Below are 22,344 nucleotides of genomic sequence, written 5' to 3' on the forward strand. Positions count from 1 at the left end.
AAAACGTGCATCAACACATAGGCCGCAGTCTTTCACTGTACACCAGTAACTACAAGACGAATAGAAGTTTATAATAAAGTGTCCAGTAAGCTTACGCTCAAATAAACAGCTATATTAGTTCCTCTATTGTGATTTTATACATTTATAGAGATGTTTTCTCCAAGCTGTCTTTTTTAAATGGTTCCAGCTCTATAGAAGCTTCCCGAAGGTGTTCTTACTGAACGTTCTCACTGAACGTTCTGAACATTACGCAAGACAGGCAAACAAACTCACCGGCATGTTTTATAGTCTTCAGACAAATGATAAATTGTTTTGAATTACAAAATAGCCACGTAATCTCCTCCTTCAGCTGAGCAGAACAGAGACAGGGTATTTGAATAGACGGCGCAGCAGCCAGGGGACAGATTCATCTGCTCTGAGCCATTAAGACCATATATAGCACTTTTGTGATAGTGAAGAAGATGATGATGATGATGCTTCTTCTGATGATGATGATGATGTCTTTTTGTTCTCTGGCTCAAAATAATAAGGCAATTTCTATAATGGCTGAGGCGCATATCAGCCTCTGAACCAGAAGCCAACAGAGTCACAGAAACCTAACGTAAGTCTTTTCATTTCAGAGCTTACAGCCCGTCTCAAATCTCCCAAAATACTAATGTGTGTGAAACATCCAATTACATTTAAACTCAAACTGTTTGACGAGATTTATTTTTAAAGTATTTAAAGTTACTTATCTGTTCAAACCAGTAAGGGAGGTTTTCCTTATATCATATAAAATATATCATTGGAAGATTATTAAAGGTTAAACATATTAAAAACCTACAAAGAGCTTATTTATGGAGATGCTGTAAGTTTTTGTGGGAAAACAAAACTGCACTGACTTTAGACTTGATAATAAAACACAGTGGATCAACACCAGCAGATGACATGTCTCTCCAAACCATCACTGATCATCAGTACATTTTACATTTCATATATAAATCAAGGGAGCAGAGTCTGGAGGAAGAGTGGAGAGACACACAGTCCAAACTGCTCGAGGTCTAGTGTGAAGTTTCTACCAATCAGTGATGGTTTGGAGAGACATGTCATCTGCTGCTGTTGATCCACTGTGTTTTATTATCAAGTCTAAAGTCAGTGGAGTTTTGTTTTCCCACAAAATCTTACAGCACTTCATGCTTCCCTCTGCTACTGACAACTTTTATGGAGATGCGGATTTTATTTTCCAGCAGGACTTGGCACACTGCACACACTTCTAAAAGTACCAATTGGGCTTGTATAATATTCTAATTTTCTGAGACACTGATTTTCTGGGTTTTCATTGGCTGTAAGCCATAATAATTAGCAATAAAAGAGATAAACAGTTAAAATAAATCACTCTGTGTTTAATACATCTATATAATATAGGAGTTTTACGTTTTGAACTGAATTACTAAAATAAAGTAATTTTTCAATTATATTTATATTTTTTTTAATGCACTAGTATATGCAGGCTGAACAGATGCTCCTCTGGATGAACTCATAACCAACCGGTTCCAAGCATATTAGGAGCTGGAAGCAGGACTCATATGAAGCCTATATTTGGTATAGAAATGTTTAATTTTCTTATTTATTTAAATTACTACTGGAGATAATAGTTTTGGATTTACATAGAGTGACCAGACAAAGCTTGGACATCCCTTTTCTTTCAATGTTTTATTTTTTATTTCCTACATTATACAAATGAATAGTGAAGTGATCTATCAGACTATGAAGGAACACCTAAGGAATCAACTCTGATGAACTTATCCTGTACCATAGGGGAAACTTTCGCTCGTCCTTTCCTGGGCCGGTCCTGATGAGTGCCAGTTTTATCATCATAATGTTTTTGATGGTCTTGCGGTGACTGCACTTGAGGATACTTTAATTTTTTGGGGAATTTCTTAAATAATTTTTTCTTTATTTAGTTGAGTAGTTTTTGCTTCTCATAACCTGGATTAGAACATTACTCAAATATTCACTATTCACTGTATACCTGTAACTCTACCTCTTCACTACTTTACTTTAACTGATGCTCTCAAACACTTTATTAAGAGACAAGAAATTCAAGTAATTAACTCTTGATGAGTTCAGCACAGCTGTTAACTAAAAGCCTGAACTCCAGGAGACTCTACCTCATAAAACTGACCAAGATGTGCAAAACTCTCATCTAAGCAAGAGGAGCTACTTTGTTTTTCTTCATAGATTTGATGAGTTTAGAACTAATCACTGAATTTAGGGTGTGTCCAAACGTTTAACTAAAACCACTTAAAAATACCACAGCAATCACCTAAAATACCACGTACCATCTAGCCATGTACCATCTAGCAACACCCTATTAATGTTACCAATGCAACAAAAATACCGGTACCACTTTAAAATAAGACTACCTTTATAAAGGGTTTACAAATAGTTTATAAAAGAGTCTATTATTGAGTAAGAATTAGGTTGGAAATACTTTAAAACCAATTAATAAGCAGTTAAATACATGACAATGCCCAAACAGAAATGGCAACAGTGAGCTGACAATTTGCAAAATAGTGATTCTACACTTTATTTATACTGATAAACCTCAGATCTTTCTAGATGCTGATTTTACTTTGTGCTTTCCATCAGTCAGCATTAATCCTGTCATAGTAATATATATGTAAGTATGTTTAACTATTTACTATAAATTAAAAGACTTAGTTGAATTAAACAACTAAGCAAACCATAGATTTGACACTGTTGTAATGTATAAACCATTTATAAACCCTTTATAAGGGTAATCTTATTTTAAAGTAGTACCAAAATACCACTGCAGCCATGAAGCAATTGCATAGCAACCACTGACACACACAAATCTATACACACAAACAGCTAAAAGCTCTCCTGTGGCCTTTACTTGTTTCCGCTACATTAGCTCAGTGCCGAACCCCAAGGCCATGCTTAATAATCATCAGTGATAACACTGCCAATTAAAATATTCATGAAGAACGTGGCAGCGCTGCCTCCTCCGCCCCGCCGCCCGCCTGCCTCTTTCGGTCAGTAATGTGCTGTTGTGCCAGTCTTCTGAAAGATGACTCAGTGAGGGGGCTTTATCTGCTCAGCGTAGCGTGAGCACCTCCACACGCAGTGAGCATTAGCCCTGCGTGAGGTCTGCACACACACCCGCAAGCGCGCGTCACACCTCCAAACTGCATACACACTACACCCTTATCCTAAACCACATATCTCATTGTACCATATTAGCATACTATAGACGCACTGTTACTCCCCAAATCACATTAGAACTAAACTATAACACACACACTCTCTCACACACACAAATAACAACCACCTAACATATCATAGAAATAACCTTAGAATTCTTGCATTCATCTGACAAAAAGGTTAGCAACACAATAACAACCACCTAAAATATCATAGCAAAAACACTGCAATTCCTGAGTCCATCTAAGAACACCCAACTACTGTTGCAACCACTTAGCAACACCATGACAACCACCCACAATATCAAAGCAACAATTTTGCGATGCAATAAAATCCATCTTGCAACCACTTAGCAACACAATAACAACCACCTAAAATATCAAAGCAACAACTTTGTAATGCTACAATAACCATCTAGGAACCACTTAGCAACACCATAACAACAACCACCTAAAGTATCATAGCAACAACTTTGCGATGCAATAATACCCATCTTGCAACCACTTAGCAACACAATAACAACCACCTGAAATATCATAGCAACAACACTGCAATTATTGCGTCCATCTAAGAACATCCATCTACTGTTGCAACCACTTAGCAACACCATAACAACCACCTAAATTATCAAAGCAACAACTTTGTAATGCTACAATATTCTTCTAGGAACCACTTAGCAACACCATAACAACCACCTAAAATATCAAAGCAACAACTTTGTCATGCTACAATATCCTTCTAGGAACCACTTAGCAACACCATAACAACCACCTAAAATATCAAAGCAACAACTTTGTAATGCTACAATATTCTTCTAGGAACCACTTAGCAACACCATAACAACCACCTAAAATATCAAAGCAACAACTTTGTAATGCTACAATAACCATCTAGGAACCACTTAGCAACACCATAACAACAACCACCTAAAGTATCATAGCAACAACTTTGCGATGCAATAATACCCATCTTGCAACCACTTAGCAACACAATAACAACCACCTGAAATATTATAGCAACAACACTGCAATTATTGCGTCCATCTAAGAACATCCATCTACTGTTGCAACCACTTAGCAACACCATAACAACCACCTAAATTATCAAAGCAACAACTTTGTAATGCTACAATATCCTTCTAGGAACCACTTAGCAACACCATAACAACCACCTAAAATATCATATTGACAACCTTACCATTCTTGCATCTATCTAGAAACAACCATGAAACTCTCTAGGGCCCGTCAAACTAAACTTTTTCAACACAATAACAACCACCAAAAATATAATAGCAACAACCTTGCAAAACTAGCATCCATCTAGGAACAACCAGGACAACTCTCTAGTGACCATCTAACAAACACCTAAAATATGCTATAGTACCCATCCAGCAAACTCTTATCAATAAGAGTGCAATAAGAACCACCAGAAATATCTTAGCAACAACACTGCAATTCTTGCAACCTTCTAGGAACAACCTTGAAACGCTCGAGCACCAATTTAGCAACCACTTAGCAGCCCCATGCCAACCACCTGAAATGTCATAGCAACAACTTTGCAGTGCTCTAGCACCAATTTAGCAACCACGTAGCAACACCACACCAACCATCTGCAATATCATTGCAATAACCTTGTAACACTAGTATCTATCTAGGAACAACCTTGAAACTCTCTAGCACCCATCTAGCAAAAATGTTAGTTACACCACAACAACCATCTAAAATATCATAGCAACAACCTTGCAACATTACAGTACCCATCTAGCAACCACTTAGCAACACCATAACAGCCACAATAAATATCATAGCAACAACCTTATAATTATTGCATCCATCTAGAAATTATGTTGCAATGCTCTAGCACCTATCTAGCAACCACTTAGCAACACCACACCAACCACCTGCAATATAATTGCAACATTCTAGCACCCATCTAGCAACCAATTAACATCACAGCAACTGTATAGCAACACTATATCAGCATTAGGGTGTGTAGACTAGTGGATAACAGCACTACTGTCCCTATGGCTGAGTGAGGTTCACGTTTAAAGCATCCACACCTGATTGGATGACTAATGCTAAATGTTCTGATATCACTGAGATGTTTGGTGGTGTAGATAACATGTTCTTTAACTCTCATGGTCCCACATGCTTTAACTCCACCCTACAACCCCACCTCCCCACCCCACCCTTTATCACCCAACCCCCCACTCACCACAGGCACAGGGCAGCTGTCCAGCCCCCCTAAAGCTCTCAGGACCCTCCAGCAGAACCCATGAATCCAGAGCCGGAGCTGAAGCGCTTATCTCCGCAGATCCGTGCGGATGGAGGGTGTGAGGGTGGATGAATAAAATTTTCTGTCATCACAAAGGAGCCCATCTATAATTACCATAGCTTCCCAAACCATCCCAGTGTCTCCACCAGTGCCTTTGTTTACCCCCTAGTCTAATCTCTGCTTTATCTGAGATATATTTTCCCCAGCAGAATATAATCAACCACAGGCACGGGGCGACTGCTTCAGCAACACTATAATTATTGATGCTATCACGCAGCTAGACGAGTCCCGCAGACTACTGAAGAGTAGAAATTTAGGGAAGATAGCAGGAGTGCTCAAACTTTCCTCGGTGATAAAACACTTCTGAACTGGTGTAGCATCATAAATTGTGCAGGGGAACACCATGCTTCTGCTGTAGAACAACAGATTAGAACTTTTAGAAACTGAGAAACTGAAACATCTTAGCTGTAGCTGATAGCAACATTATGAAGATAAGAGAAAAAGAGGTAGATTAAATTAGCTAATGTTGAAAAAAAGAAAAGGTACTATGTTAAGCATTGTGTGAAGCACTTCATGACTCCGAGCACTAATCAATTCTTCAGCACACCAAGCATCATTCTGACTGTACTCTATTAGATTAAAGCCATATAAAGACAGAAAAGGAGATGTTTAATCATTTAAGAAATGCCATTATATTAAAATGTCTATATAATGCTCATATACTGGAAAACCAATTAGCTTTCTTGAATTTATACTGCCATGTACAATGTACGTGGCTAGCAACACCTTAGCAACCACTACGAAACACATCAACAACCACCAGAAATACCAGAACAACAACCCTGCAACACTATGGTAACCATCTAGCTACCAACTAAAGACCAGAACCAGCCGGTTCCGAGACAGCTTCTTCCCCCAGGCGGCCAGGCTGTGAAACAGCCAGTAGAACAGTGTTCTGCCCAACCCACCCCACTGACACCCATGCAAACTCTGCACCCTGCACCTTACTTTACACTGCATCTATCAGACTTTCCCATATTATACAGCATTCGGCCCCCTGCACTTCCCACTTCCCACTCAACTCATTCCTAACCTGCACTTACTCATAGTTATTCTGTCACCTACTGGACTATTTCCTCACTTCCACACACACACTCTAGATATCTGCATATCTACATAGCATCATATATTACTTATTCAGTCTTACTTAACATATTTCTGTGCAATATTTGTCTATAGTTTAAGTTATTACGTGTATTGTTATTGAGTGCTGTAAAGCTATCTGTATTTCTTATTTTATATATTTTTATTTTATTCTTCTTCTGGTAAATACTGTTCTCTGCACATTGGTGGGAATCTGCACCCAAGTTTTTCACCCACATGTACATCTGTACTCTGTGACGTGACAATAAAAATCTTGAATCTTGAATCTTGAATCATAGCTACAATTTCACAAAACTACAGCACCCATCTAGCAACCACGTAGCACCACCATAGCAACCACCTAAATTATCAAAGCAACACCCCCACTCATTACACACACAATTAAATGTGCTGCAGCACGCAAATCTAACTTTATCATCAACAATAAACAGAATAAAAAATAAAATAACATTGCTCTGCTCTGCTGAGACGCACAAAAGCGCCACGCTGTTAAGATACAAACGCGCCAAAGTTAAGATACGAACGCACCACTCTTGATGTGACACACTGATTGGTTTATTTCACGTTACGCACAAAATTAACCACACCCATGATTAATTAGGAGAATTAGTTAATGCCTTTAGCACATTTCGAGCCCTCATGATAACAAAGACACACCGACGTGCTCTAAATCCAGCTGTGCGATCAGCATTTGACTGGTGCGCTATAGATCACTAAAATAGGACCCTTTCACTGCACTGTAAGCTCTGATAAATTGAATTTACTTAAAAAATTTGAGGAAACCGGTTGCCTTAAAAAAGTTAAGTAATGGGAAAAGAAAACTTAAGCTATCATAACTTAGAACATCAAGTTATTTCAACTAAAGGAAAAGTTGATTTAACTTTTTTTATTCTTGTTATATTGTATGACCGGATAAATTGAGTATACTTTAAAAAATTGAGGAAACCAGTTGCCTTAAAAAAGTTAAGTAATGGGTAATAAAACTTGAGTTAGCATAACTTAAAACATCAAGTTATTACAACTAAAGGGGAACTTTTAACTTTTTTTTTTAACTCTTTATATTGTAAGACCGGATAAGTTGAGTTTAATTAACTTTTTTAAGGCAGCCGGTTTGCTCAATTCTTTTTTAATTAATGGGGAACAAAAACTTGAGTTAGCATAAAATAAAACATCAAGCAATCACAACTAAAGGGGAAGTTGATTTATTTGTAAGGTAGCCCAGAGGGAATCACTACACACTGATGGTGAGTGTCTGTCAGAAACTGTTGGACCCACCCAGTACGCAAATAGATTGTGACAGGAGCCAATGAAAAAGAAGCTGCCAATGAAAACAGACTAAACTCAGTTATTATAAGTTGGTTCAACTCAAAGATCTCAGTTTGAATAGTACAGTATATGTGCCCACAAATGTTCAACTAACTCAAAATAGTTGAGTGTTGTTTAGAAATTTCCAATTTTATGTAAAACAGACTCAAATCATTTGAGTTCAAACAACGTATGATTTTACAGTGTGAGGTTATTTTTTGGCTCCAACTTTCAATATAACGTGATCAGTATTTGATTTCTTACTGAAGTCTTTCTCACTAATCTTCTCTGCTATTTCTTCATCTCTACAAACCATAATATTACTCCCAGCAACAAACACCATAAACCAGGCTAAACCCTTTAAACTGCTGTGAGTTCTGCTGTTTCTCAGGGGCAGAGCGGGTCACTCTCTAATAACACATTAACACTCACAGCTTCACACAGCTGCATTAACTCCAATTACCCAGCGTCCACTGCTCACGTAAGCATCACACACAGAATTACAGGAATTATGCAAATGCGTAAAATACATATTTCACAAGCTCTGCCTTCGGTTTAATGAAGCGGTTATTCAGAGAAAGTGGAGAAATTTACACAGGAGACCCTTAATACAGAATTTATACCTTAAAATCCAGATACTACTGTAAGATACTGTAAGATTTATATAAGGTTCTAATCCATATTCTGTTAAGAACTACTCTACTAAGTAAAGAAATAAAATCTTTAAGTAATGAAGGTCAGTCAATTCGAAACATTTTAACAACTTAAGTAAGTATATTCAAGTGCAGTCGCCGCAAAGACATAGAAAAAAATATGAGGAAACTGGCTCTCATCAGGACACAACCCCATGCCAGCCCTACAGATACACCCTCAGAGATTTCCTTTCATTTTAAATTTTTCTATTCTGCACTACTAGTTTATTTACTGTCCACTGATTACATATCTACAAATGTGCACTGCTAAATTAAAATGATTATATTATATAACTGTGTATTTGCATCAGTTATCTATCTATCTATCTATCTATCTATCTATCTATCTATCTATCTATCTATCTATCTATCTATCTATCTATCTATCTGTCTGTCTGTCTGTCTGTCTGTCTGTCTGTCTGTCTGTCTGTCTGTCTGTCTGTCTGTCTGTCTGTCTATCTAGACATAAAAAAAATATGAGGAAAGTTCATCAAAGTTACCAGCATCAGAAACCAGAAGTTAACAAAGTATTTTAGTATTTTGGTATAAATTATTAAATACAATAATAATAACAATAAAATTAATATTAATAAACTCAGATTCCAGTTATCAATCATTAATAAAAACCACTAGACTATTATGTTCGGATGTACTTTAGTAATCATAGTAGTTATGGTATTAATAATGGAGGTAATGATGATGATTATTAGTAATAATAATTATTATTCCGCTAAAATCCATTTTTTCTTGTTCTTTGTGAAATACTATAGGTCTCTCTGACTTGTATATGATGTTGCACATGACTTTCTCAGACTCCATTGTCTGCAGTGGCTAATAAAAGAAAATCCTCAGAAATACGAGTTGATCAGAGAGACGTTAGGGTGTCTACATCCACCAGTCACTTCATGGCCTCGCCCACCTCGACTTGGGGTAAGTGTTCTCTGCTGCAGTGCTGTTAGCCAATCAGAGGTGATGTATTTGCATGTATGAATATTCATGAGCAAGAGCCAAATCCTGTCTTTCTTCAGAGACCACTAATTCAGTGGTCTAAAGCAGGGCTAAGTAGAAACACCAGAGCACAAAAAACAGCTCACATGGTATTTATTCATACTAGAGACACAACTAGACATTAAAACAATGAAAAAAAAACAATGGGATGAGACCTTTAAATATAAAAAAATAAAAATAAATATATATTAAAATAAATAGTTGGCATGAGTGTCTGACCCGGTCCAGTCTGTAAGTAATTCTATAGTTCTGATGTTGTTTAGAGTTATTGTAAAATGTTTAGAGAAAGCACAGTGAAAGCTAGAATCAGTAGGTGTGGTTGAACAGGTTGTTGTGCTGGTGTTATATGTGTGAATGCACTATTATCTTACGCTGGCTCTTCTCTGAGTGAGTGATGTCTCTGGGGGAGGAGCAGACTGTGATGGAAATGTACCAATGATGCTTTACTGACGTCACAGAGGAGGCGGGCCGGTCTGACTGAGCCTGGAGGGACTAAAGCTATTCTGCTGACTGTCTCCATCACCACTGAGCATCTTTAACTTTCCCTCCCTCCCATCTGACTCATCACTCCTCTTTTCTTTCCTCTCTCTCCCTCTCTCTCCCTCTCTCTCTCCACAGGTCTCCTCTCGTCCTCTCACTGTGCTCTACATTACATTCACATATGCAGCCCCACCCCTTCCGAATTAAAGGAGAACTCTGCTGTAAAGTGGACTTTTGTTGTAGTAAAACATGATAAAAAGTACTTATCTTTGATGAATAGCACACCTCTGTTCTCCCACAGAGTTCAGAGATCCAGATATTTTAACAGTTTGTCCAAAAACACCCTTCAGACTTTGTGACACGGGGCATAATTTGCCCTGATAAATCACTTTTTACATCATTATCCAGCTCAAAGTAGCCAAATTGGAGCAGCCTGGTGGCCAATCTTCATTAATTGCACATTATTGCACCAGTAAGAGCAGAGTGTGAAGGTTCAGTTAGCAGGGTAAGAGCACAGTTCTGCTCTAAATATTGCAATGCACACAACATTATGGCTGATATACCAGAGTTCAAAAGAGGACAAATTGTTGGTGCACGTCTTGCTGGAGCATCTGTGACCAAGACAGCAAGTCTTTGTGATGCATCAAGAGCCAGGGTATCCAGGGTAATGTCAGCATACCACCAAGAAGGACCAACCACATCCAACAGGATTAACTGTGGATGCTGTAAGAGGAAGCTGTCTGAAAGGGATGTTCGGGTGCTAACCCGGATTGTATCCAAAAAACATAAAACCACGGCTGATCAAATCACGGCAGAATTCAATGTGCACCTCAACTCTCCTGTTTCCACCAGAACTGTCCGTCACCACAATAAATTATTGTGGTCTAAAACCAGGTGTTTCAGTTTCATTGTCCAACCCCTGTATATAGACTCTGCATAACGTAGCAGTAATGGGAGTAATGTCGGTGCTCGGAGCTGTAGCTTGCATTATAGGATGTAAACAGTGTTTTTAATAAGCTTCTTGTGCACTTTTTAAGTTATTAATGCCTCGCTTTAAATATCAGTACTCTCCAGATTCTAGCAAGGAGGTGTGGAGCTACTTTGAGCTGGATAACAGTGTAAAAAGTGATTACTATATGGCTGCTACGGTGTTGCTAAGTGGGTGCAAGGTGATTGTGGCGATAAAGTGATAAAGTGATTGCTAAATAATGTCCTAGACAGTTGTTTTCGCTCTTGCTAAGTGGCTGCTATGGTGTTGCTAGGTGGCTGCTTTGATATCCTGATTGACTGCAGTTATGTTTCTAAGTGGTTGCTAGTGTCTATCCTAGGCAGTTGTTTTGGCTGTTGATATGTGGTTACTAGGTGGCTGCTGTGGTGTCGATATGGTAATGATTGCTTGGTGGCTGCTAAGGTATCCAAATAGGTTACTGTGGTGTCCTTTAGGTGTTTGCTACAGAGTACGCAAAGCAGTTTATAAGTGTTTGCTGTGGTATTTGATTTAGTTGTTTAGGTTGTTGCTAATCAGTTTATAGGTGGTTGTTATGTGGTATTCCTAAGCTGTTGCTTGCTTTTGGCTGTTAATAAGTGGTTGCTAGCTGGCTGCTCTGATATCAAGACTGGTTGCTGTGGTGTTTCTAAGTGGTTGCTAAAGACTATCCTAGGCAGTTGTTTTGGCTTTTGATATGTGGTTACTATGTGGCTGCTATGGTGTTAATATGGTAATGATTGCTTGGTGGCTGCTAAGGTATTCAAATAGGTTACTATGGTGTTCTTTAGGTGTTTGCTACAGAGTACGCAAAACAGTTTATAAGTGTTTGCTGTGGTATTTGATTTAGTTGTTTAGGTTGTTGCTAAGCAGTTTTTAGGTGGTTGTTATGTGGTATTCATAAGCTGTTGCTTGCTTTTGGCTGTTAATAAGTGGTTGCTAGATGGCTGCTCTGATATCAAGACTGGTTGCTGTGGTGTTTCTAAGTGGTTGCTAAAGACTATCCTAGGCAGTTGTTTTGGCTGTTGATAAGTAGTTACTAGGTGGCTACTATGGTGTTGATATGGTGATGATTGCTTGATGGCTGCGAAGATATCCAATTGGTTGCTGTGGTGTTCTTTTGGTGTTTGCTACAGAGAATGCTAGGCAGTTTATAAGTGCTTGCTGTGGTTGATACTATGGTTACTATGTGGCTGCTATGGTGTTCCTAAGTGCTATAGTTGTTTTGGTATCCAGATTAGTTACTGTGGTGTGTTAGGTGTTCGCTACAGAGTATCCTAGTCCTATCCTTGTTTTGTTTGTTGCTAAGAGGTTACTATGTGGCTGCTATGGTATGTTAATTAGTAATTTGCTTGGGGGCTGCTGAGGTATCCAAAACTGTTGATGGTGGTGGTGTGCCTAGGGTAATGGTTGCTACGGTCTCCCAGGTGGCTGTAAAGTGTACATTACTACATGTGTTGCAAATTGATTACTCATAGCACGGCATAGTGGTTGCAAGGGTGTTGTTAGGTGGTTGCTATGTAAAAGAGAAATTTTTTTTTAGACTGTTACCATCACTAATCACCTTCAACTTTTGCACCCCACAGCCCCGCCCCCCCTAAACTCTCTCCATCTGACTCATCACTCTTCTTTCTCCATCTCTCCGCGGGTTCTCCTCTCGCTCCATTGCTTTCCTCTCCATTCACACGTGCAGAAGAACCCCCCCCTCCCGCTTTAAAGGAGGTGCAGTGTTCCCCCCGCTCTCGCGCCCCTCTCGCAGATACCAGCTGACTAATTACAGGCTTTATTTGCATCTGCTCCGGCTGTGATAGGCCTGAAGAGCGCAGGGGAGCCGGGGAGCAGCTATCTCCTCTAAAGGGGGCGGTAACACTTTATAATAACGTTCAGCTATAAATCATTTATAAGTTTTTAATTCCTAATTAACTAAACATGAATTAATCATGTACTCATATCTACAAATCATGCATAAATATATTAGTAATGATTCACAAGACACATACAAGTTATTATTTCATTCTTAACAAATGATTAACAAATGATGAATAGGTCAGGAATTCAGTTTTTATATATCAGTTACATACTTATAATAATCATAATTCATATGTAAATAGAATATTTACAAAGGAATGTAATGTTAAGGCCTTTTTAGCCAAACATACTTAATGAATAAAACATCTATAAACTTTGATTTTATAATTTATTTATCATGAACTAATCAAGTATTAAACAGTAATTTACCCAGTAGCCTTGTGTGTGCTCTGGGTTCTGTTGTAGCTAATTATTTTTACATATTATTTTAATGATTATTTTAAGACAGATTTAGACAGGTATATGATGTTCGCATTCAAAGCAAGCTCCTAGCTCCTTCCTACCTGATGGACTTCATGCACAGCTTTGTTGACCCAAAAACTTCAACTGCAGCTTATGTGGCTAAACGAACTTCCACTGAGCAGGAATCAAACACACTCAAGATTGAAGCATTTAAATGACCAGTAAACCAGTGTATTCGTCTGGGTGATCTTTTTCTCTCACAGTCTACCTACCTACTGTCAGGTGATGCTGAATTTCTCCCTAGGTGTGTGTGTGTGTGTGTGTGTGAGAGAGAGAGAGAGAGAGAGAGAGAGAGAATGCTTTATTCTGCTTGTCTGTGATGGACTGGTGGTCTGTCCAAGGGCTTACATGTCTTTTGCCCTATAAACACTGGCATAGACTTCAGTACCCCCCATCACCCAGAAGGATTAAGTTTATAAGAAGGTGATTAATACATATCTAAAAATCATTTATAAACTATACTTCTTTTGTTAAATCATTTATAAATGAATTGTTCAACATTTATAAAACATTTTGCAGCACCTAATCTAAAGTGTAAACTATTCTCTGTATATAAATATCTGAAAATGCCTGTAAATCATTTATAAACTATATTTCTTTTGTTAAATCATTTATAAATGAATTGTTCAACATTTATAAAACATTTTGCAGCACCTAATCTAAAGTGTAAACTATTCTCTGTATATAAATATCTGAAAATGCCTGTAAATCATTTATAAACTATATTTCTTTTGTTAAATCATTTATAAATGAATTGTTCAACATTTATAAAACATTTTGCAGCACCTAATCTAAATTGTAAACTATACTGTATTTTCAGAACATACAAATATATAAAAAGGCCTGTATATCATTTAATAAAACAGATTTAATGGTTAGGACTTAAATAACAATGCGAGTGTTAGTGAGGCTCTTCAGTCAGCACTTTTGCTGGTACTAATCGTGGACTGACACACACACACATATACACACTTAATTTAACTTGCCATTTATTAAAACATGAATATGACTAAAAAGTTGTTACAATTTGTATCGCATGTGATATTAAATACAAAACTTCATCTGCTTATTAAAAAACATTCACAATTTGTTGCACAAATTAATTAATAAAATGTGATATACTGCATAACCTGAAATAACTATAACTTTTTTCATAAACCTTAAAACCATAAACCTAAAAACTTTTTAGATTGCTTGCTAGATTATTAGTTCTTGTGGAATTCAAATGTCCCATTTTATTCATGGAGTTTTCCAAGGTCATGAATTAGTTGTCCTAGAGGGCCATTATGATGTTTTTTAGCTAGCCATTCATACCATTCTATTACAGTCAAGTGTTTTTTCAACAGCTCCTCTGACCGGTTACCTCTAAGCCTCCAAACAGTTTCCTTGTATGTTCTCCAGGCTCTCTCTATATGCTGGGTGTGAGCCCCTGTCTGAGCATCAACATATGAGACACTGTGATTCACTGTGTAATGTCTGTAGCCAAACTGAGGTAGAGCTTGCCGATATGCACGCCACTCATCGCTTAAGATAGTGGATCCCCTCCTGACATGTCGAGTGATGAGTGGCAAGAGTTCCCTTCTGGACCTTCGCTCGACTAAGCGAAGAACTGGCTTTCTTTGATTTGTGCCCCCAGCTTTCACACCCAGCATCCCAAACACCCACTTCCTCCTTCTCCATCCCCCTGCCATCCGTCCTCTTCCATACTAGATTAGATAAAAAGGAAAATTTTATACAATTGCCAGTACCTCCTGTTACAAAATATTATCTTGGCCAGTTTCTACTTTCTAGTTACAGAATAGCAGGCCAAGGCAAAATTCATATACAACACTTTTTTGCAATTTCATTTTCATTACTACATAATTAACACATTAACATTTAAGAATGATATTACTGAATAGCATAAAGCATAAGGCGTAAAAAACACCATATTCCATGATAACAAACACAAGCTAACATAAAAATGTATACATTAGCATACATTATCCTAATTTTTTAGAAAATCCTGGTAGAAATGTTATTTCTAGGTACTTCCAAAGAACTGCAAATAAACTGTTGATGTGGCTGGATGAGCTGCTGATGAAGCTACTCTTAATAAATCTTAAAATTAATAGCTTAAGAAAATACCTGCAATGTATAAGTATTAATTACTACTAACAATATAAAAGAAAGAAAATAAATATAAAATGTATGTCAATTTAACATCAACATCATACAAAATATCAAGATACAATGACACCTGCCTTTCTTTTATGTCTGAAGTGACTCTCGTCTATAACAATGAACTGCCTGCGTCCTCCAATACGCTGTCCTTTTCTTCTTCTGAGTCTTTCCATTGACACCACGCAAGCTTCTCTCACCTTTTTGGCCATTTTTGACAGAGTTGCTGAACTTCCTGCTATTTCATCAGCTATCATGTCAATTTGGCGCAAATGCAGACCTTGAGAAAACCTGCAAGCACATAATAATACCAACTCTTAAACTGTAACCTAAAAATACCTTACCAAATTAAAGTAATTTAGACTGGAATATAAAGCTCTGAATAAGAGTATTATTTAGTACTTAATAAATCTACATGTGGGCTTAAAAACCCAAGTATATACATGAAACGTAAACTATACAGTACATGTAGCAGGCTGAGACATAGTAAACCTGTATGTGTAAGCAGCTTTCACCTGTACACAAATTCCATCCATTTGAAGAGAGACACTTTGGAATGACTAAACACAGAGTTGTGCCTGACAGATCTCTTCATTTGCCTTCCTCTGTGGATAGCTCGTTGACACCTCCTGCAGGGATGGGAATTATATTGATGTGAATTTAGGTGTATTAATCTAACATTTTTTTTTTTCAAATTATAATGTTCTGTTTAATTCCAACACTAATAAATTACTTTTTATTATAGAGCTAAGTGATGAAGCAATGGTTTGAACATGGTTTTCCTGAGATTTGATATGATGGAACAGACAATGCAGTGCCACATTAAAAACATGTGCCTTAAAACATAACTTGCACATATGCAGGCACACATATAGATATCCATGACATGTTTAGAAATGCTTGACAGAATAAAAAAAAACGAATTTAATAATTTACGTCTTGAATGGTGTTAAAAAGCATAACAGTACAAGGTTATAATTACTGAACAAGGCTTAATTTAGTTTTAGATAAAAAGCTAATCTTTACATTCTTTAGTGCACATTTGTTCAAGCACATTAGGTTAACTAAACGCATGATAATTATATGACAGCTTGACTTACCATTCATAGCAATCTGAGCAGTTGCTCTGTTTCAGCTTCATTCTGTGGTGACAGAGACTGCATTTCACCTTTTTCTGCAACAGTTTCTTCTTATGAAGCCACTTTATTAATTTTAAATGTTTTCTTTTTGATTTCTTTCCCTCGATCATTTTCCTTACTTTTCTCTCCAAATACATCATTTTGGCGCATTTATAACCGGATGACTGTCAGTTAAACGTGTCTAACTTGCATGTACAGGATTCAGTCAGAGAATCTCTAATAGAGGGGAGAACACCCACTTGAGAATCACTTCTGTGTTTATTTGACCACCAGAGGCGCTCCCGAGTGAGTCCAAAACGAATAGGTTTGTATGGAGAAATAGAGCAAAATCAGAGTTTATAAATATTTAATACTTCTTATACTGAAAAAAATACTAATGTCTTCAATAAGTAACATGCTGTTTTCCTAAATTAAGAGAATATACTGACCAAATGAATAGTTACTATTTTTATTTTGAGGTTTTAGCCTTTAGCTCCATTCACCCCCATTCATCCAGAACTCACTCGCGGGCTCCCTCTAGAGGTTGTCTGTGATTTTCTAGTGCGGAGAAGATAGGAAGTAGGTAGGCTCTCCATAAACTGGCTTTGATTCAGTCTTATTTCACGATTTATTATAAATTATTTATATATTATTTATATAAAGCTTGCTTATTAAATATTTATTTGGCTTATTTAGCTTAAACAACTACTTTGAATTACGTTTTGTGTATGTATAACATATATATATTCACGTATGTATCGTTTATTTACTATTAAAACTGTCAGGTGGAACTTTGTAATATGGGTTGAGTTAATTAAGGGGGGCACCAGGGGGGCCACTAATAACGCCGCCGCTGCTGCAGGGAGAAGTCCGGTCGTGATGGAGTTGAGCAGTATATCTGCAGCTCGCCCCAAACGAGGCAAAAAGACCAATAAATCTGCAGAAACCAACAAAGAAGGGGAGCATGGCACAGGTAAGATATGTAACGTTAGCTTTTATTAAAACTAATGTTAGGAAATGTAGCTTACTAGCTACATTACATCCTGTGATTTCCGAGGAAACTTGGCTTACACTAGCTTACCTAGCTAACCTAACCTTAGCTAGCTGGTTGGATCACTGTTCATTATGAATAATATGTGTTTACCATCCTCAGTCAAATTTTAGCAGGCCACCATTAGCTGAGAATTTATAAGGATGATGTTAGCACACTAGTTAGTTGTTATAATTAAAGTATGAGTTATTGGTGTAACACAAGTACTGCAAAAAATGACTGATAGACCAGCCCATCAGTCCAAGGACCAGGGATGGCGATACCTGTTAGACATTGTTTTAGGCAACTTTTTTTCCTGCTGTGCGACAGTTGGACTACAATTAGCTAATGTTATGTGCCAATCTTGTTACTTATCTTTGACTTGTAGGTCATTTTTAAACAGTTTATAATATTTGAACTTATGTAGAGAATCCACCAACATAATTTATTAACTTAGTGGTTAACAAGTCCACAGTCCACTATTAGAATTTATTTATTTTTTTTGCAGTTACCCAGTTAGCCCCAACAGCTGTGATGTCCTTGAAAAAACACCAGATTCTACTGGCTGAAGCAAAGAAGAATGAGGAGGCTATGTCTAAAACAATTGCTGACCTGAAAGAAGAAAGGGACGGTCTTCTAAAACAGTTAGACGAATGTGAGTATTTTGGTAATTAATATAAAATATTTACTTAGCACCAGAATGGCTGTACAAAAACATAAACCCCGGCCCTCTAACTTGCCACCACTTAAAATCCTACATTTTAAAAATGTCTCACTCAAGTTTGATTTGTTTGATATTAGACCAGAAGAAAGGTCTGAAAGGTGGCACCGCAGAGGACGATTCGTCTGATCTATGTGAGGACCAAGAGTCATCAGAGTTTTCTGAATCTTCTTCATCTTCCTCTTCTACGTCAATGTCAAGTTCCTCTGAAGAGCAGAGAAAGAAGAGAAAGAAACACAAGCACAGCCACCAGAAGAAGCTCAAAAGAAAGAAGAACAAAAAAGGAAAAGAAGAAAAGATGCAGCAGTATAGAAAGAGAGGTACCTAAAACCACAGACAAATCCATATATATATATATATACATATACAGGGCCAGCTTAAAAAATTAGAATATCTTTGAAATGTTATTTTATTTCAGTAACTCTGTTAAAAATGTGAAACTCATATAATATATATATATATATATATATATATATATATATATATATATATATATATATATGTATATATATATATATATATATGTATATATATATATATATACGTATATATATATATATATATATATATATATATATATATATGTATTAAACTCAGAGTGATCTATTTTAATCGTTTATTTCTTTTTTTGTTGATGATTTTGGCTTACAGCCAATGAAAACCCAAAAATCAGTGTCTCAGTAAATTAGAATATTATATAAGACCGACTGATACTGTTGGCAGTGGGGGTAGTTTGCTAAGTCCGGCTGGAAAATGAAATCCACATCTCCATAAAAGTTGTCAGTAGCAGAGGGAAGCATGAAGTGCTGTAAGATTTTGAGGGAAAACAAAACTGCACTGACTTCAGACTTGATAATAAAACACAGTGGATCAACACCAGCAGATGACATGTCTCTCCAGACCATCACTGATCATCAGTAAATTTTACATTTAATTTGGAAATTAAGGGAGCAGAGTCTGGAGGAAGAGTGGAGAGACACACAGTCCAAACTGCTTGAGGTCTAGTGTGAAGTTTCCACCAATCAGTGATGGGTTGGGGAGACAAGACATCTGCTGACGTTGATCCACTGTGTTTTATCAAGTCCAAAGTGCAGTGTTTTCCCACAAAATCTTACAGCACTTCATGCTTCCCTCTACTAACAACTTTTATGGAGATGTGAATTTCATTTTCCAGCAGGACTTAGCAAACTACCCACACTGCCAACAGTATCAGTCGGTCTTATATAATATTCTAATTTACTGAGACACTGATTTTTGGGTTTTCATTGGCTGTAAGCCAAAATCATCAACAAAAAAAGAAATAAACGATTAAAATAGATCACTCTGAGTTTAATACATATATATATATATATATATATATATATATATATATATATATATATATATATATATATATATATATATATTATATGAGTTTCACATTTTTAACTGAGTTACTGAAATAAAGTAACTTTTCAAAGATATTCTCATTTTTTGAGCTGGCCCTGTATATATATACACATGCATGTATGTACCTTGGACTGTTTAGTCTGCAGTTGATATACAGAAGTAAATTTGTGAATGTCTGCTCATTACCAGAGACTGTGAGGTGAACATTTAAGCAATGGTTGAGCAACACTGTATCAGTTAGCCAAATTAAAGCTATAAAGATTAGATTTTAAATATTTTACTTTCTCTGTCTGAAGCCTAATGAATCATAAGTCTTGAGGAACGAGTTGGCAGTCACTAAATCAAGTCCATATGAAATAAAATAAAGTAACAAGGGCATTTTATAGGAATTGTTTAGTTTGTTTGTACTTTTCTTATTTGTGTGTGTGTTTTTATCTTTGTGTTTGTCTCTGTAGCTGGAAATCCTCAGCAGACTGTTAGAAGATACAAGAAGATTTTGCATCAGTACAGAAGGGGGAAAAATCTCCGTGATGCATACAGGGCTGTTGGAGTAGACAGAAACACTGTAGTGGCCAATGCTCCCATTGCAGAGCTAGCTATCGTGGCACCCCAAGAGTACAGTAAGGTGTTGGAGGGTTACTCAAGGCAGGAGAAACTGCAGGTGTTTGCAAAAAAGTGTGAAGATGTCTTAAATAATGATGTACAGCTGTTAAACAATGTGGAAATGTACAAAAAGAAAAACAAGCTTCTGCCTTTAATGAAAAGAAAGTAAGTTTTTTTTGTAATGTTTCGCAAGCTTGCCTATTGTTTTGGACTGTAAATAAAACTAAAATGGACATCCAACAGATGACAGTGTTATTGGCTGTGAAGACAATGTTTTAAAAGTGCAGCAATGGCAGAGTTATTTTTCAGTTGTTAATGATTCAGAAGATTTTGTTGAATTTGTCATTTTTGAGTGAAATTGTTATTACTGTCATCTTCTTTTCTGTTTTTGAAAAATAAGTTTTTTGGTTGCCACTTTGAATTTAATAAAGACCTGCAAGTTGTTACCAGTAAGTTGATTTTCCTAAGTTGATTTTTTATATGTACTTGGATATTTGGATATGTTTTGGAAATGTTAAACAATTAATTTTAAAATTATTTAACAAAACAATATATAGTTTATAAATGATTTACAGGCATTTTCAGATATTTATATACAGAGAATAGTTTACACTTTAGATTAGGTGCTGCAAAATGTTTTATAAATGTTGAACAATTCATTTATAAATGATTTAACAAAAGAAATATAGTTTATAAATGATTTACAGGCATTTTCAGATATTTATATACAGAGAATAGTTTACACTTTAGATTAGGTGCTGCAAAATGTTTTATAAATGTTGAACAATTCATTTATAAATGATTTAACAAAAGAAGTATAGTTTATAAATGATTTTTAGATATGTATTAATCACCTTCTTATAAACTTAATCCTTCTGGATGATGGGGGGTACTGAAGTCTATGCCAGTGTTTATAGGGCAAAAGACATGTAAGCCCTTGGACAGACCACCAGTCCATCACAGACAAGCAGAATAAAGCATTCTCTCTCTCTCTCTCTCTCTCTCTCTCTCTCTCTCTCTCTCTCTCTCTCTCACACACACACACACACACACACACCTAGGGAGAAATTCAGCATCACCTGACAGTAGGTAGGTAGACTGTGAGAGAAAAAGATCACCCAGACGAATACACTGGTTTACTGGTCATTTAAATGCTTCAATCTTGAGTGTGTTTGATTCCTGCTCAGTGGAAGTTCGTTTAGCCACATAAGCTGCAGTTGAAGTTTTTGGGTCAACAAAGCTGTGCATGAAGTCCATCAGGTAGGAAGGAGCTAGGAGCTTGCTTTGAATGCGAACATCATATACCTGTCTAAATCTGTCTTAAAATAATCATTAAAATAATATGTAAAAATAATTAGCTACAACAGAACCCAGAGCACACACAAGGCTACTGGGTAAATTACTGTTTAATACTTGATTAGTTCATGATAAATAAATTATAAAATCAAAGTTTATAGATGTTTTATTCATTAAGTATGTTTGGCTAAAAAGGCCTTAACATTACATTCCTTTGTAAATATTCTATTTACATATGAATTATGATTATTAAAAGTATGTAACTGATATATAAGAATTCCTGACCTATTCATCATTTGTTAATCATTTGTTAAGAATGAAATAATAACTTGTATGTGTCTTGTGAATCATTACTAATATATTTATGCATGATTTATAGATATGAGTACATGATTAATTCATGTTTAGTTAATTAGGAATTAAAAACTTATAAATGATTTATAGCTGAACGTTATTATAAAGTGTTACCAAGGGGGCTTCAGGAGCGCAGAGATTACATTTAGAGAGGGGTTTAGGGGGCAGAGGAGTGAAAGCTTTGTAAAAGTGGGGGTGTGAGCTGAACGTGTGCCGCATTGCTAAAG

At 36.5% G+C, this 22,344-nt stretch overlaps 3 protein-coding genes across 3 annotated transcripts in view; 1 reads left to right on the plus strand and 2 right to left on the minus strand.

Moving 5' to 3' along the window:
* Positions 1 to 22,344, minus strand: part of myo3a (myosin IIIA) — a 160,527-nt gene that overhangs the window by 92,882 nt on the left and 45,301 nt on the right. The window lies entirely within an intron of this gene.
* LOC125802379 (uncharacterized) lies at positions 14,419 to 16,900 on the minus strand. The gene is made up of 4 exons (XM_049480261.1): positions 16,707 to 16,900; positions 16,122 to 16,235; positions 15,690 to 15,897; positions 14,419 to 15,152 (listed from the first exon to the last, which is right to left on the minus strand). The coding sequence occupies exons 1-4, from the start codon at positions 16,883 to 16,885 to the stop codon at positions 14,682 to 14,684; spliced, it is 972 nt and encodes a 323-aa protein (XP_049336218.1). The 5' UTR covers positions 16,886 to 16,900; the 3' UTR covers positions 14,419 to 14,681.
* Positions 17,455 to 20,920, plus strand: LOC125802380 (coiled-coil domain-containing protein 106-like). The gene is made up of 4 exons (XM_049480262.1): positions 17,455 to 17,697; positions 18,263 to 18,409; positions 18,556 to 18,795; positions 20,320 to 20,920. Exons 1-4 carry the CDS (start codon positions 17,478 to 17,480, stop codon positions 20,634 to 20,636), a joined length of 924 nt encoding a protein of 307 aa, XP_049336219.1. The 5' UTR covers positions 17,455 to 17,477; the 3' UTR covers positions 20,637 to 20,920.

The sequence above is a fragment of the Astyanax mexicanus genome, chromosome 6 (genome assembly GCF_023375975.1).
Source record: "Astyanax mexicanus isolate ESR-SI-001 chromosome 6, AstMex3_surface, whole genome shotgun sequence".
Taxonomy (NCBI): domain Eukaryota; kingdom Metazoa; phylum Chordata; class Actinopteri; order Characiformes; family Acestrorhamphidae; genus Astyanax; species Astyanax mexicanus.

Bases quoted from the DNA above. Each gene is read 5' to 3' on its own strand.
- LOC125802380 (XM_049480262.1), top strand. From the start codon at position 17,478: ATGTATCGTTTATTTACTATTAAAACTGTCAGGTGGAACTTTGTAATA. The intron at 17,698-18,262 runs GTAAGATATGTA...TTTTTTTTGCAG, and splicing joins AGAAGGGGAGCATGGCACAG to TTACCCAGTTAGCCCCAACA. The intron at 18,796-20,319 runs GTACCTAAAACC...TTGTCTCTGTAG, and splicing joins GCAGCAGTATAGAAAGAGAG to CTGGAAATCCTCAGCAGACT.
- LOC125802379 (XM_049480261.1), bottom strand. From the start codon at position 16,885: ATGATGTATTTGGAGAGAAAAGTAAGGAAAATGATCGAGGGAAAGAAA. The intron at 16,236-16,706 runs GTAAGTCAAGCT...CCATCCCTGCAG, and splicing joins TGCTCAGATTGCTATGAATG to GAGGTGTCAACGAGCTATCC. The intron at 15,898-16,121 runs GTGAAAGCTGCT...ATGTGCTTGCAG, and splicing joins TGGATGGAATTTGTGTACAG to GTTTTCTCAAGGTCTGCATT.